Here is a 16,794-nt window from a genome sequence, read left to right on the forward strand (position 1 = left end):
CACGTGCCACAGGCCTGGAGCTGTCTCACAAGCAGGCTGCGCAGAGAAGGATGAACACGGGAGAGCGGGGGAAGGCTTAGTCTCATCTGTTTTGTTTTTAAGCAGTAGGGTTACTGACATGAATACATCTGGAAGCTAGAACCGACCAGGACCCTGCGGGGCCTTCCTGGAAAAGACCCACCCCCATGTCCTCCCCCATGTCTTGTTTGTAGAGAAACTTTAGCCTCCTAGGCCTTCCCTGAGTGCCAAAGAGTAAATTTAATCAGAGAAGTGAGAAAATGCAGAAAGAAAGGAAAACAGTCAAACAAGACAAAATAATAATAGTTTAGCCATTAGACAAAGTCAAGGACCTTTAGTTCCTTCTCAAGGGCTACAGATAATATTCTGAGCCACATCCTTTGAGCTGTCTGGCAGATACTGAAACCCCCATCAGGTGGAAGCAGTTAACTGTACGCTGCCCACAAGCAAGTAGACCCCAGACCAGTTGGAACCAGAAGGTTGATGATGTTGACTCCTGGTTACATCACCACCAGCCAATCAGAAGACTGTCCATGAGCTGATCACACATCCCACAAGCCCTCTTTCACCCTGTCTTTTAAAACCTTTCCCTGAAAGCCTTCAGGGAGTTTGGGCTTTTAAGCACTAGCTGCCCGGACTCCTTGCTTGGCGCCTGCAGTAAACGCTGCACTTTCCTTCACCACAACCCAGTGTCTGCAGATTGGCTTCACTGCATGTGGGCAAGCGGACCCAAGTTTGGTTTGGTAACGAAACAATAGTAAAAAACAAGATTGACCACCCAAAGCTTTTTCATATTTTACTACAGAGGTACTTCTGATGTATTATTAATTAATAGGTAATTTGTAAACTGCTACTTCATATCCTACACGTACAAAATCATTTTACAAAAATGTTCTAAAAACTAGTAGATAAAATGTTACGGGAAGGCGTATCTGGGCAGGTGACACCTGCCGCAGGGCAGCAGCCATAGCAACAGTACAACCACCGCAGCTGCTCTCCGCCTGATGCGGTCCTTCTGCCACCTCTTCGGTCCCAAGTTCGCGGCACCTTTATTCTTCACCTTTCTCCCCTCTTCTTCGGCCTTCATCTCACCGGGGACCCGCCTCTTCCCAGATGACCATGCAGGATAAATGAGTAACAGAAACATATCTTCAACCCTTTCCTGGTTCTCTGGGACATTCAGCAATCTTATCTCCTGTGGCATTTTTTATCCCAGAAAATATGTGTCACTTCAAACTTAAATAAATCTCCTTCAATCAGAGTTCTCAAATAGCCTTCATGGCATCTTCTGAGTGGTCCTTTTATACTTAGTCCTTCAAGTATCTACATTACAATATTTAACCCTCATGATCAAAACAATTGTTTTACATTCCATATCACCAGGAGTTCTGCTAAGAAAATATGAAAGAGGGAGAATCAGCTCAGTAATTGGCTGCAACAAGTTCTTAATGTGTGCTACTAGGGGAAGTCTCTAGGCCAAAATTATTGCAATCAAATATTCAGTTCCTCCAAATGTCAGCAGAAGAGCCAGGGTCATGGGCCAGACCAGAAATCCACGGTGATGTTGACATATAAAGGATTGTAATCCACAGAGAGTAATTTATAATCACAACTGCTCAACCCATCTGTTCTCCAGACACGTGACACCTGATGTAAGAGCTTCATCCTAAAGATAAAGAACAAATGTGAAAGATAAGAATTTAACATCTATTTCCACTGCTTTTTGCCTTGTCACAAAGTTTGGCAAACGCATCTTTGTAAATTATTGCACTTGTTGGGTTTCCTACTGCAAAAGAAGTTTATTTTCTCCATCTAAGGTAACAGATACTAACGACAGCCATGTGTTCATATGGCAAACCCCATGGAAGACCCTGAGGACCAATGATCAGAAGAGTCCTTCATGCAGTGAGCCCCCAGTCTGCAGGACAGAAGGATGTACAGTGATACAGCTCATCCACTGCTGACAGGTCCTTGGATAAGCTTCAGGGGATCTATGAATGCTCCAATGTTGCTGGGAGAACTCTGTGTCTGCAGGCAGGGCGGGGGCTCATAGGAACCTCAAACCAAGCTAAACTGTATGCAGAGGAGGCTGAATGAAGTGGCACCTAACTTCATGAGGGTCACAGAGAAGGTAAATTTGACCAAGGTTTGAAAAAGAAGAAATTCACAGCAGAGAAGATGAGGGAAAGGACACCCCAGAAAAGAGACCACCCTGTGCAAGACACAGAGACGTGTCAAAGAGCAGGATGTGTTTGAAGAAGAGGAAGTAATTGTGTGGCCGGAGCTCGAGGATGCAGGGAGAGGGGTGGTGTTGAACCGAATTGGTCTCTAGGAGCTGAGCAGTGAAAAGCATGCATTTCGGTTACAGTAACAACGTGGATGGAGACTAGAAGCATAAAGTTGAGCTAAATAAAGTCAGAGAAAAATAATACAGCATGATTTCATTTATATAAAATTGAAAAGCATGCAAAACTAAACAATTTTTTGTATATGAATACAAACACATGGGAAAATAAGAAAACCAAGACACAGCAAAAATAACTTTAATTATCATCAAAATTCAGGAAAGTATTTCCTCTTGGGGTAGGGGGAAGATAAGGGATAAGGAAGGGCCACACAGGGAAAGGGCGTAAACTGGCTAGAGGACACGACCAGTGGTCATGGTATCAAGAATCTTCAGATTTTTCATACAGTTGATAAGTATTCTTTTGTATCTATTCATTAATTATTATTATTTTAATTTACAGAGAAAAATGCACACCTATGGGCAAAGGCTCAAAAGACACATGGAAAATAGAAATAGCTGTTTTGTTAAAGTGGTAAGTTCTAACAAAAGGGCTAAAAGTCTTTTAATATTGTTTTAAAATGTAGACTCTAGCAAAAAGGCTAAAGGCCCTTTAATACAGTTTCAAACATTAGGGAAAAAACCCCACCAGAACAAAGAAATGTAGATTTTTCAGACATAGCCCCCAAAAGAATTGGTTTATCTGCCAGGATTCCTTGGTGAAAGGGTTAATTCCTGGGGCAGGAGCACAAGATGAGCCTAGAACAGCTCATCACACCAGAGCAAAGGGAAAAATGCTCGCAAAACGACTGCAGTTATGTCAAAGGATTCGGGAGCCCACTGGAAAAAGATAACATTTGCCAAAGACAATCTGAGCATCGAAAAGAATATTAACTATATCCAGAAGGCTGTAGGAAGCATCAACTCATCACTTTGAAATAAAAAGTCAATGCTGATTCTTTCCCTTTATCCTGCCTTTTCTATAAGAACCGTACCCCAGTGTACTCAGACAGCTGAAGAAGGCACATCATTCTTTGTAGAAAAATCTATCTAATAAATGCAGGACTGACAGAATATCACAATTTTGCAATCCCTAATTGAATAATGAATTTAGGCAATGATCACCAATGGCTGCTAAAATAATTAGGTGAAGACTAATGGGGACCCTCACAATGACTGCATGAGGCTGACAACACGTGAACCCACAGAACAATCCTGACATCACCAAAACATGACCAGACATCATGTCCCCTTGCTGGGATACAAAAGGAGATACATGGCACTATAGAGGAAGCGTTCTTGCCCCCAAATAGTACCAGAATCTGTTTAAGCTTCCAGATCGAAGCCCTAGCTTATAAGGAAATGCAGAGGCACAAATTAAGTTATAGCACAGGGATGTGACTGGCAAAATTCACAATGTAGGAAATTCCATCAGACAAATGACCTGGTTTGTTCAACAAATAAATTACAAGGGAAAAAAAAAAAGGAGGGAAGGGGGAACCTACAGATTAAAAGGCATTTCAGAGAAATCATTCAAATGCAATGTGTAGACCTTGTCTACAATCTGAATCTGAGTAAACCAACTGTTTAAAAAAATTTATTAAAGCATTTATGAGATAATTGGGGAAATCTGAACACTGACTGGACCTTTGATGACAATAAGCAAGTATTGATAATTTTATATTAGGTATGATAATAGTATTGCAGTATTTTTTTTCTTAAATTAGGAAGTTGAATATTTTATAAACTGTTTCTTATTTTCCTGCAAGGCTGTTGCTTCACTGTATAAAAATAGCACCAGCAAACACAGTATATTGCAAAATTAAGAGAGTAACGTTCTTCACTGGACACTATACAACTAACAAACTTTTCTCCACTGCCATTTATTTCCAGTGGCAAGTTCATTGAGTATTTTGACCCAAATCCAGGGATGGCTGTAGGCAAGTTACAATATTATATACGGTTAAGATAATAATGTTATCCTTGAATTACATAACTTTCATAACTAGTTTTACCACAGATAATTTCAGGAATTCTGAATATTATAACTGGAGCCTAAAAATCACAGGCTGTTGTGAAAAAGATGCATAGCGTTTATCTGAAGTCATTAGGAAGTTAAGGGGTATTTTCTTCAGGCAACACCGTTGCAAGTAGTTTCTTTTGCTAAAAGTTGCTTTTTAAAAATCTATCCACCACTAATTTAAGACAACTATTCTAGATTAAGTTGTTTCAAACTAGTTTCTTTAGGGGTTCCATTTTCACTCCTCAATAGATTTTATGTATTTCTCATATGCTTCTTCACTCATTAGTTCATCTAGTTCTGAAGGGTTACTGAGTGTCATCTTGATCAGCCAACCATCTTCATAACAAGATCTGTTGACAAGTCCTGGATTTTCTGCTAGAGCTTCATTAATTTCAGTTACTTCTCCTGATAGAGGAGAAGAGAGTTCACTAGCAGCTTTCCCACTTTCCAAAGCACCAAATTCCTCTTGTTTGTTCAATTTTGTCCCAACTTCAGGCAGACTACAGTAAACAACATCTCCCAAAGCTTCCTGTGCAAAATTGCTGATTACCACTGTTCCAACACCGTTTTCTGTTGTTACCCATTCACGTTTGTCTGAATTTACGACCTGACAGCAGAGCGGGTCCGGTGTGCAGCGCCCGGACGGCGCCTGCCTGCAGTCCCCAGGGCAGCGGTGGGCAGGGCGCGCTGGGCGCAGAGATGGCCCGCACGCTCTGCGCCACTCGCAGCGTCGTGTTCGCAGGGGTGCAGCGGGTCTCCGCGCAGCACCTCTGCAGTTCTTTTTCTAAGACTTCTTTTAAGGATACTATTGAAATATTTACACAGGAAATGCTGTGATATCTCATTTGCTTCTAAAGAATCCAGTGGGGGAGGAGAAGAAAGTGGGAGAAAGAAGAGAAGCCATGAGTTGTTAACTGTTGAAACTGGGAATGTGGTACATGTACATGTGAATTCAATAGATGTTCCCTCTGCTTTTGGGTCTGTCCGAAAATTACCTCAATAAAAAGCTTTGAACAAAATAAACTGGTTTATCTGATCAAATCTGGCATAGGACTAGTGACAGAAGAGACTACGCAGGTAGCCTGCAAGGCGCATGGATCCAGGACTTACCGTTCTATATTCACCTCATTGCCTTGGTCTCTCTTGTGGAAGATCATAGTATATTTACCCACTTCAGGCAGTGGCCGGGTTATTTTCATTCTATGAAGCTCAACCCTGCAAAAATAACAGAGGTGTTAAAAAAAAAATTCTATCCCAATTATCTACCACTAGGCACTTAAAAAAGAATCATTTGCAAAAATTTACATATATGTGCATACACATATCTTGATTATTTAGGTATTAAAAGAAAAAGAATTTTCTTATGTTGGGCCTCAGGCAATAAGTCCATAGAAGAATCACCCTTAACATTTACTACTGAGGTACAAAGAAGATGTGTCAATTTACACTTTGTCATTTTCCAGAAACAACTGAGAAAATACACCTTGAAAAAATCAAGTCTCTTAGGATCCCTAATTTACTTAGTGTTGCCTTCTTTTAACAGGGAAAATAATGACTGTTAAATGTCACAAACCTAGGTTCAAATCTAGACTTTGTTATTTACAACCTTGGTAAGTCAATTCATTATTCCAGGCCTGGGTTTCCCGAACCGTAAAATGGCAATGGTGTTACAGAGTTGATCTGACAGGCTCAAATGAGACCGTCCACATGGAACATTCTTTGCAAACTGTAATGTACTATATAAGCAGAAAGAGGGTGGTGCCTGTTGCACAGGTGAGTAAATAAGTATTTAGTAAAGAAATTTCAGCAAATGTTTATGCTCAAATCAGTTGGTTTATCCATAGCGTTAGTCAAGAACCACTCTGGAGGCCATGATGTTCTTACCAAATGAAAGCAAAACTTGGGGCTCCCCTTTACCTTGAAACCGAGGAGCAACAGGAAAATAGAGAGTGAAGATACATCAGTGTAAAATTCTACTAGCCGTCCCATCTGGGCAGTGAAATGGATTTGGGGAACATGATGGATACGGTTGACTCCGAGCCCTTGCTATTCCTGCCCTGAAATCTAGCAGGTACCCTCTCTGTCCACTTCATAAGCCACGGCCACACAGGCTGCTGATGGGCTGGGCCATGAAGTGCCGCTGCCCATCACTACGGCCATTTCTATGCAGCCTTTGGTCAGGGAGATCCGTTCCCTCCTGCCAGAAACATTCCAGAGACTCTCAGCCTAGACCTGGAAATGAGACCAGCATGGAGCCCGGCTTCTTCATGCTGAAGCAATGGAAAACATCTGGCAGCCACACGTATATTAATTCAGAACGCCAGCTGAGAAATTTTCTTTCTAAGAGGCAACAACAGGAGGAAAGGGGGTCTCCTAATAGACAGACCTTGTTACAAGTCTGAAGATACTGGCCCCAGGCTCTTGAATAATTACTTATTTCTGGGAGTTAGGGATACCCATAACTATCTGGCCATGAAACCCAAGTTCAGGGAAGGGGGCTGAGAGGGGAGACCAGGCATATCCCCTTTGAACCCCCCAGAGCAGAAAAGAATCCAAGAGAATCTGAGGGTCATGCCAGCAGCCCCGAGTCAGGCCAGGGAGTCAGGCCAGCAGCTGCTCCCACGGAGTGCGGGGCTGGCTCGTGTATAAGGAGAGGACATCTTGGCCTGCTTCGGGGCGTGCAACTCCTCACAGGCTGCTGGCACTCCCTGCTCTGCACGCTGGGAACCACCAGGGTTGCCTGGGGTCTGAGAGAACGCAGAGGCTTAGAACAGGCCTCTGGCCACTTTCCTCAGGTGGCAGTTTTGCAAACGCTGTGGTCTGGGACTTGCCATTCACGGGTGAGACTCTATCTCAGTAGGTAATACCTGCTGACAAGTCCACAGAGACCTCCACCAACACTCCCGGACCCCGGACACCCATTAGCCAGGACTAGACCACCCTCCATCATTTCTGAACTGCCAGTGTCAAAGAGCGATTTGGGCCGCCTTGCTCACCCCCCACCCCCTGCCACCCTTCAAGCCCAAGTCGGAGCCTCATGACCTGCTGGCCTGGCCTCCACAGGAACCACACACAACCACTGCTAGCAGAGCCCCGTGAAGGGGACCTGTCTCTGTTGTTCACCTGAGTCTGAGGTCATCGTCTTCGCCTCCCCATCCCCAGTAGTTGTTAGAGAATCCATTCACCTTGAAAAACTGCTCTCGGCTTAGGGCGGTAACACCCCCAAAATACCCGCTGTAACGTAACCTGGAGCGAAAGAGAGAAGAGAAATGGTTAGAACGTTAGTGCAGAGTCCTTTTGTTCTCCACAGATGCTTCAGAAGTCTCTGACTGCAGGGCGGGCATTCTAGGAACACTTTGAAGACCATGTACTTCCACCCACCCACTCCTGCTTGACATCCACCTCCCCACGTTCTTGGCCTTCCTTGTCTGGCCTTCTGTCCTCTGTCTAGACAAGCTCTCACATCTGCTCACTAAGCAAGGTGCCACCCACCTTTTATTGTTAGTGTTTGTGTGCAGAGGTCTACAGAGGTACCTGTCAATGTGCACTGTAACATCAGATCTGGATGAGAGATTTCACCTCGTGTGCCAATCCAATGAATAGTTGTGGCTGTCAAGGGCTGTGGGTTAAGAGCATTCTGAGGCTGCACCCAGGTTCAGCGTGAACGAGTGGCTTTTTTACTTTTACTTTCTTTTAGGGAGTGGGGTGGAGAGCAGGAGAGAGCTCCTATACACACTTTTTATGCAGACCTCCACTTATATGCATACAAATCTCCGTCTCAGAGTCTGTTTCCTGGAGAACCCAACATACCTTAATAACCCTGAGGTTTCCAGCTTGGGCAACTAGGTAGATGACAGTGCCTCTCACAAAAACAGGGTATACAAACTGATAATTAGGTTTTGAGAAGAAGACAAATTACGGTTTGGATAAACTGAATATGAGGTACCCTTGGGGCTTCTGCCAGCGGGAAAAAGGTTACAAGGTCCAAGTTCAGTACAGAGGAGTGGCTACAGAGATAGCTTTGGAAATAAGCTGTCAAGAGGTGGTACCTGAAGGCACAAGGGTAGGGAGAGCTGCCCGAAGACAATGTAGTAAGTGAAAAGAGGAGAGTAAAAAGGGTGGAGCTGTGGGTATACCAACAAGGAAAAGGGGAAAGAAAAGAGGTCAGTCATTTAGGACTCATGGATTATTGGGAGGCAAATTAACAAATCTGAGAAATAAAGATGTCCCTTGAATAGAACACGGTAACAATTCAGAAATGCACATGAAGGCAGCTTAATAACTTGGATGTTACTGAATAAGAGGATGTGAATATATATGGAGGATCTCTAACTTTAATTAATGTCAGTTCAAAGTATTCCAGGACCAATAAAATATGTCTGCTTTTCTAGATAATAAGAAAAACCAAAAGGAAAGATCAATAATCATGTAGACACTTGCCATCTAATAGGTGGAGTCCCCAAAGTTAATTTGTAGCTCAGCTGCTTGTTTCTATGTTCTGAGTACAGATGGGGAGGACCCTGCTTAACCCACAATGGAAATAGATTTACTTACATACCCCCAAGCTAAAATTCTGGAAAACAACCACCTAAAACAAACAAAAAGAACAAAGTGCTCAGAAGGCAGCTATTACTGACCAAGACACTGACTGCAGTGACTTGTTGCCATGGTTACTGGACTCTGTTTGGCTGGGAAGGGGTTCCTAAACTACCTGAAAACTAGCAGCTTCATCAGAACACTGAGTGGAACCACTGCCCAGGCATAACCTGCCACGCCCCAAAAAGGGGTCACCAGGAGGGACCCAGCACTGATGACTTGGTAGTGACCCATCAAGTAACGACTATCCACTGTGTGCAAAGCAGCTGGCTAAACGCTAGAATAAGTGGGCCCTGCGCTCACACACAGCTGATAGTCCAGCAAGAGAGGTGAACATTACCAGGGTTCTGAGGAAGGAGAAGCCACACATCAGGGCAGGTGGGCCTGGGAGGATTCAGACAGGTAGAAAACTGGGGGAACTCCTGGTGATCAGAACTCTGTGACGAAAGGCCGAGAGGGAGGAAGTGCGGGCTGTGTGAGGGGCACCGGGAGACCAGTTTGGCTGCAGTGGGAGGTGCAGGAGGAGACCAGTTGGAAAGAAAGGTTAAAGAACTATCAGTTCCTCAGTTGCCTCTTAGGTGCCAAATATCTACATGTTTATTGATCTTTCCTTCTGGTTTTTCTTCTTAGCTAGAAAAGCATAAATAGTTGATTGGCCCTGAAACAGTTTTACTTATTTTTAAAGGACTGTAAGGCCCAAGGGTGGGGAAAATGGAGTCATCAAATAAGAGTAAAGTCCTTGTAAAAGCAGGCAGGTACTAAAGGAATTCTTGGCAATAAAATTTCCCACAGGCTAGTACAGATGTTTATCACTGACCCATAATCACTGGGATAAACAAGATTTATTTCTGTCTTCATCAGAGTCTGAGATAGCTGAGACAAGTTGCTTTAACTTCTTCCCTCTGCATGTGTGTAAAGTGAAAACACTTCTTGCGCTTCCTTCATACTCATGGGGCAGTTGTGACAATGAATAGTGGGCTGATTTAAGCTCTGTGGCACAGGGACACACAGTTACCAGAAGGCAGACACTTAGCCACCTGCAACTGCACCTGCCAGCAACTAGAGGGATTTTGCCCAAAGGAGGAAAGGCAATAACTAAGCAGGAGGAAGACAACTCCTACACTACCTATGCAAACCTCCCCCAAACCACAGAAAATGAGGCAGTTTACATGATACATACAGTAAAGTAGAAAAACATAAATGACAAACCAGGACGAGAGGAAAACTTCACTCAGATAGAAGATCAGAATAGGAAATATATTAGAACTCTGATCTGCAAATAAGATTCTTTTCAGCTTCTAAAAGAAGGTCATGGATTTGACTCTGAGCTTCTTGCATCCAGATCAAAAGAGGAGAGAGACACATTCAATCACCTGGTTTACATTAGGAAAACTGTCAGTTACTCAAGGAAGACAAAGGCTTCCTGAGTTCTAGTTATAAAAGAAACTTCTGGCCAATTACAATAGCAAGTTAAACCAGCAACATTCGTACAGGGGCTGTTTTTAGAGTGAGTGGCATCTGATAAAACCCACGATCATCACACCAAAGTTTTACTCAAGATCAGTTCCCAGCAGGAATGCCCAAGAACTCATTTTCTTATGGTCCAGCTTAACGCAAAGATAAAACCTAGAATCCCAACAAAAGGCCTGTCCTTGATACAATCCTGTGTATCCATACTCCAAAAACAAACAAATGAGAAAACAATCCTGTGTGATTGTAATTTCTCACCACAGATGTCTAGAAAGACTGGGCAATGGGAAGTTATCACCCACGTCAAGGGTCTAATGAACTACCAGCCTTTCCTCAAAACCTGTGCCATGTTCTCTCTTGCTTCCACATCTTGGAACTCTGCTGGGAAGCTCCACTGATTCCACAAGATGAAGATGCCACATTTCCTGGACAACACCTTTAAACCCTTCCCTAGGTGTTTTTTCTTAAAGAGAGTGTGCTCTCACCCATTGTGGCTTATTCTAGGTATTTGTTTATATCCCACACTTTACACAGGGACTAGGTTTAAAGTCTACCTGAGGCAAAGGTCGCCTGCAGTCAGCGTTACTCTTGGAAATCTCTTGAACAGTCCGAAGTGAGAAACCTACACAATAAGAGCAACAATGGAAACCAAGAGCAAGGGAGGCATCAAGAGATTCATGGTTTGCAAAAACTTCTTGAGCACTATTCTGTACCCAGTTCTGTACAGATCACTGGGATCTCTGCTTAAGACAGCACTAACCAACAAAACCTTGCTGTCATCTTCAACTTCTCCCTCTCTCCCAGCTCTCACTTCCTCCCAGCAACCAAGGCCTGCTGAGCCAACCTCCCAAAAGACTCCTAACTGATGTTACAGCTCTCCCCTCCATCCTCACCCTCGCTCTCCAATCCAGGCTCTCTTCCATGGATGGATCCGACCTGGGATCTCTGAAAGCCTTGGTAGTCGAGGTGTGATTCACAGATCAAACCCTGCTGCCAAAATATCACCTGGGAGCTGGTTAGATACACAGAATCTCACAACAGAATCTGCATTTCAACAGAATCCCCAGATGAGTCATATGCACATTTGAATTCCAGACTCACTGGCTGAAGATGCAAATCTGATCCTGTCATCCCAGTTGACATGCTATTATAGGGACCAACAAATTATAGCCCGCAGGCCTCATCCGGCTTACCACCTGTTTTTGTATGGTTTGTGAAGTAAAGATGGTTTTTACTTTTCTAAATGACTGAGAAAAAATAAAAAGAAGAATATTTCACACACACACACAAAGAGATTCATGGTTTGCATCTCATGATCACTTCCCAGAGTAGACACTGGTGGAACCTCCCATTTTATTTTATAGTGTTATAGCTCTCTCTCCCTCGGCCTCACCCCCACCCCAAACTCTCCCCCTCATTAGCACGTGCTCCTAGTTGAATTTGCAGAAGTGAAGTGCAAAGCTGACACAGCTCCACTGCAGCTGCCTGTCTCCCCATAGCAGTACACACCAGGGAGTGCTGTGGGGATGGGCACTCGGCCTCATTCAGATCAGTCTCAGGGTCCCTAGTGCAGTAGCACCCCACATGTGAGCACACACGAAGGGCAGGGCTTGGTGGAGGCTGACAGGTACGTGTGCACACATATAAGTGAACATATAGTTTCCCTTGTAGAGAACTTTCTCGGTTGCTATTTCCCCTCAGTTGTTTTCAAATAGGAACTGGTACAAAATAAGGTTGAAAAGCAGCTATGCCTCTCTCTGTGTGTGTCTGTGTGTGTGTGTGTGTGTGTGTGTGTGGTGGAGGGTGGGATGGGGCAGGGGGGCGGGCATGAAAGCAGAAATGACGGTGCCTGGCTCTTCCCACAGTGACTCTGAGAGAAGGGAACTTGTCCTGGGTGTCCTGGCTCCTGAGCAGACCACTTGATGGACATGCCCCTTCCCAGTCTCCCTCCGGACTCGGTCTGGAAAGAGACATCACGGTCTCACAAAAGAGGCCTAAAAGCGGACCTGGAGGCACACTCTTGTTGCCTCTTAGAGGCAGAAGGCAGGGAGAGATAGCTAAGTTACTTGAGTTCTACTCAGCGTGGGAGCCCTTGCAAAAGTTCCAGCAGGCGGGCCCTGCAGGCGAGGCTGGCCGCCATGTGCAAAGCTTGGACTTCCCTCCCCTCTTCTCTCCCTTTTTATCTGTGATCCTCTGCCAAGGCTGCTGGCGGATGTTTTCCTAATAAGAAAAAAAATCGAATTTCTCTAATTCCTGTTTTGAACTTTAAGTGATATATCATGGACCATTTTTCCTATTTCTCATTTTCTGCAGACACCCTGGACACAGTGTCTGCACAGCCTTGATGATAACAGGCCAGGCTTCTGACCTAAGGCAGCTGTGAGCAGAGCCGCCTTACCTGTACCCAGTGCTGTTCCTGCCAACCACCAGATGCCTGGGCTGATCCTCACACTTGTAAAGGTTCAAATCGTTCTCGGGCACCAGGTCGACATCATGGAATATGAAGCAGTCCCAAATTTCATCCTTGAGAGCTTCTATATAGCCCACATTCAGGAGTTTGGCGCGATTAAACTTGTTACTTCCAGCCTATAGATATGGAAATTAAAACTTGAAAAGCTCCTGAGACAAGATTTCACACTGTTCCCCTGTTCAGTTCACATGCAGGAGCTGGTATTATTCTTGCTAATGCACAAGAGTATACACATGACATGAAAATCTGACACAGTAGATGCAATAACAATAACAGGCCTTTTGCGTTTTTCTTTATGCTTCATACATACTTGTATTCCATAACTAAAAACACCTTGAAATGAGGAGCTGTTGTTTAATAGGTTTGGAGTTTCAGTTTTGCAAGATGAAAGATTAGTTGAGATTATTTACACAATGTGAACAAACTTAACCCTACTGAACTCTCCAATAAAAATGGTTAAGATAGTAAATTTTATGTTATGTGTATTTTACAACAATTTTTTAAAAAACCATAGTTTTAAAATACTAATAAAGATAACTCTAAAAAAATTTTAAACGTACCTTTATTTATTCCATGTAAAACCACAAAACCTTTCTTACATACCAGTCACGCCAAGCAGAATCACTGCTTCGCTGTTCAGCTCTTAGCTAATCCCAATCTTACCCCATGTAACAAACTTACACTAAGCTCCCCCAAAAATATAGCTTGCCAGAAAGGATCAAGAAATCCTGACCTATAAACAGAGAAGGTTACTGCTCATATACCTAAGCTACTTAAAAGTCTCGTGGAATCACTGTAAGAGAACCCGGATTTAACACTTCATGGCAGACACTAATCCTCATAGTGGCCTTACAGAGGAGATTCGTTACTGGGTAAGGAAAGAACACAGTAAACCAGTAATATAATCAAAGCTACAATATGAAACATTTTTTTACAGTAGTAATTTTTTCATGGCTATTTGGATCAAATTCCTTAAGAATAAATTCCAGTTCAATCAACAGTTTATCATAACAAAAGTATAGGCACTTCTCAAAACTCACCACAGTACTTTCCTGAAAAGAATAACATAAAGCAGACATATTTTTCTATTCATAAAATTATATACTGGGGGTTGCTGTCCTGAGTAAGACCTCTGAATGACTAACAATGTTAAAAACAAAAATAATGATAAACCAATATAACAGTTAAATTTTGTTTCAAATCCTCACAAAATGGGGATAGATGTAATATATATATGCACATTAATTTTTAAGACCCCCAGTTTATTGTAAAGTATACATTGCAGAACAGCATCCTCTGATCTGTCAAAAGTTTTCCCAAAACAAATATTACCAGTTATAACCAATATTACGTATATAGTTCATGATTTTCCTTGTATTCGGAGCATTTGTAAGGATTTGAGGGAGAATTATTTGGATGGCCCAGGACAATTCTGAAAAGATAGCCATGTATAGTTGTTGATGTCTTATTTTTCTTTCAATAAATGTTAATACCAGATAGAGGCACCTTAAATCACCCACTCCACTTAGAGCTAAACTCTTCAAAGCAGGCTACACTAATACTTACCGTGTTCCTACTAAATCATGCTTTTGGAAGCCAAAAAAGTGAATCATAAAAGTGCAAACTAGGGGCGTCCCTGGTGACGCAGTGGTTAAGAATACGCCTGCCAATGCAGGGGACACGGGTTTGATCCCTGGTCCGGGAAGATCCCACATGCCGCGGAGCAACTAAGCCCATGCGCCACAACTCCTGAGCCTGTGCTCTAGAGCCTGTGAGCCACAACTACTGAGCCCGCGTGCTGCAACTACTGAAGCCCTCACGCTTAGAGCCCGTGCTCCGCAATGAGAAGCCACCGCAACGAGAAGCCCGCGCACCGCAACGGAAGAGTAGCCCCCGCTCGCTGCAACCAGGGAAAGCCCGCGCACAGCAACGAAGGCCCAACACAGCCAAAAATAAATAAATAAATAAAATTAATTTATTCTTTTTAAAAAAGTGAAAACTAAACATAATGTTCTCCATAATAGATAGTGGCAAAGTTAAAGGCAGAAAGGTGGAGACAGTCATAGAATTCCATGGCGATTAACACACAGTAGTCAACTCCTCTGTCTAGATCCCCATTGAACAGCCAGGCTCAATAATAAAGCACAGTTCCAACATCTCATTGTGTAGTGTATAGCAAATGCAGAAGGCAATGTAAGGTCAGTCCCAGGGAAATATCTTTGGGCTTCATTGTCTGCAATGGAAGGGCTCACGAAAGCAAACAGGCTTCCTCCAGAGGATCACTTAAGAGCCAGTAAAATTTCCCAGCACTTATCCCATTATTCCACACTCTGGGACAAGAAGTGCCTTTACTACTTTCAAGGATAAATGAGATAAGAGACCTCACCTTTGATGATAGTTTGATGCCCTTTTACCCAAGACAGACGAAGCGCCTCACAGAGAGGAGGGTGTGGCGGGCAGAGGCCTGGTCTGCCCACACACTCACCTGGTGGATGACGTAGATGCCATACTCCAGCTGCTGCCTCTGCAGGAAGGGGTGAAGGTGTTCTAGCAGGTACAGCAGGTGCTTCTCTCTGTGCCGGTGAGGGATGAGGATGGCGACCCGCTGCAAAGCCCTGCATTCCTCAGGGTGATACCGGCCTCTGTGCACCTTGGGGTTTTCTGCCTGTACTTCTTCCAGAGTGAGATCTGGTTTGAAAACGAGCTTGTTCTGGCCTTCTACAATAAAAACAGGACACAGGAACTAACATGAACAAGCTCATCAAAGGCTGACAGGCTTACAGGAGCTGGTACATGTCACACACTTTGTGCTAGTTGTCTGGCACACAACGAGCACTACTGTAAAGCCTCATTTGGTCACAAACTATAACCACAGAATCTATGACTCAGGTTATTGGCTGCAAAAACAAGCAAATGACATATAAGACCATTCTCTTGTGCTGGGTTACCAGTCCTGGCTCTATGATTCATCCGTAAGTAGAAAATACACTCTGTTCTGAGAACCCTGGTGAAGAGCAGAGGTCAGGGGTAGACTGAGCAACTTCAAATTTGCTCTAACCTCTCTTCCTTCTCAAAATTCCAAAGGGGGCAAAAAAAAAAAACAACACGGAAGCCTCACCCAAGGAATGAATGAAGCAATCAATCCAACTTTCTTTGTTGTCATAAAAAAAAAAATCCAAAGGAGGGTGAAGTCTCTTAAAGATCAAGAGCATTCCATGGAATCAAGCTCACAGACAAGGCCCTTTTCCCCAAGGTCCTTCCCTAAGCTCCTGAGAGCTATTCTAACTCCCTGAAACTAAAGCAGCGAAAGGAAATAGAAACTAGCCTCCCTCCCTAACTCAGCAGTAACAGGTATGGGCAACACCGCAAGAATCCTCCCATTGTTCCACGTGGCGAAATCCCCAATGGGGCATTGCTCAGTGAGTCTGGACACAGCCTGACTGGATGAAACGCAAGACCATCCATGGTAACCAATCTCGTGCAAGGCTTTAAAGATAAGGCTGAAGCCACTGACCCTCGCCTCAGACCCGAATGAACGGGGAATACTGACTGGTAGGAGAGGAGGCAGAGCTCTGGTTAGAGAACACACTTTTTACAGCTCGGGACCTCCCTGGCGTCCAGTGGTTAGGACTCCATGCTTCCACTGCAGCGGGCACGGGTTCCATCCCTGGTCGGGGAACGAAGACCCCACATGCCACGCAGCGTGGCCGAAAAAAAACCAAAACAAGAAAAACTCCACATATACTGTTCAAGGTACTTGCAAACTGAGCTACCTTCTTCTGGAGCAAAGCAGTCACCCATCTTTCCGATGTATGTCCCTGTGCCTTGCTTCATGTGACCATCTCCTACCCTGGCCATGGCTGCTTAGACCAGGCTCTACTGTCCACAGCATGGCTGACAGACTCTGCCCAACAGCACCAAGAGCAAATAACT

General features: G+C 43.9%; 1 protein-coding gene and 1 pseudogene across 4 annotated transcripts in view; both read right to left on the bottom strand.

The window, feature by feature from the left end:
• Positions 1-805: 805 nt before the first annotated feature.
• Positions 806-16,794, bottom strand: part of B4GALT4 (beta-1,4-galactosyltransferase 4) — a 28,535-nt gene continuing 12,546 nt past the window's right edge. For all 4 annotated transcript variants that reach the window (XM_060010692.1, XM_060010691.1, XM_060010694.1 and 1 more), the window contains 5 exons: positions 15,347-15,579; positions 12,790-12,977; positions 7,449-7,571; positions 5,436-5,540; positions 806-1,684 (listed from right to left, as the gene is read on the bottom strand). In XM_060010692.1, coding sequence (XP_059866675.1) covers positions 1,552-1,684; positions 5,436-5,540; positions 7,449-7,571; positions 12,790-12,977; positions 15,347-15,579 — 782 coding nt within the window. In that variant the 3' untranslated portion in view covers positions 806-1,551. The remainder of the gene's footprint in view (positions 1,685-5,435; positions 5,541-7,448; positions 7,572-12,789; positions 12,978-15,346; positions 15,580-16,794) is intronic.
• LOC132423888 (glycine cleavage system H protein, mitochondrial-like) lies at positions 4,506-5,170 on the bottom strand (annotated as a pseudogene).

This window comes from Delphinus delphis, chromosome 4, assembly GCF_949987515.2.
Source record: "Delphinus delphis chromosome 4, mDelDel1.2, whole genome shotgun sequence".
NCBI lineage: Eukaryota > Metazoa > Chordata > Mammalia > Artiodactyla > Delphinidae > Delphinus > Delphinus delphis.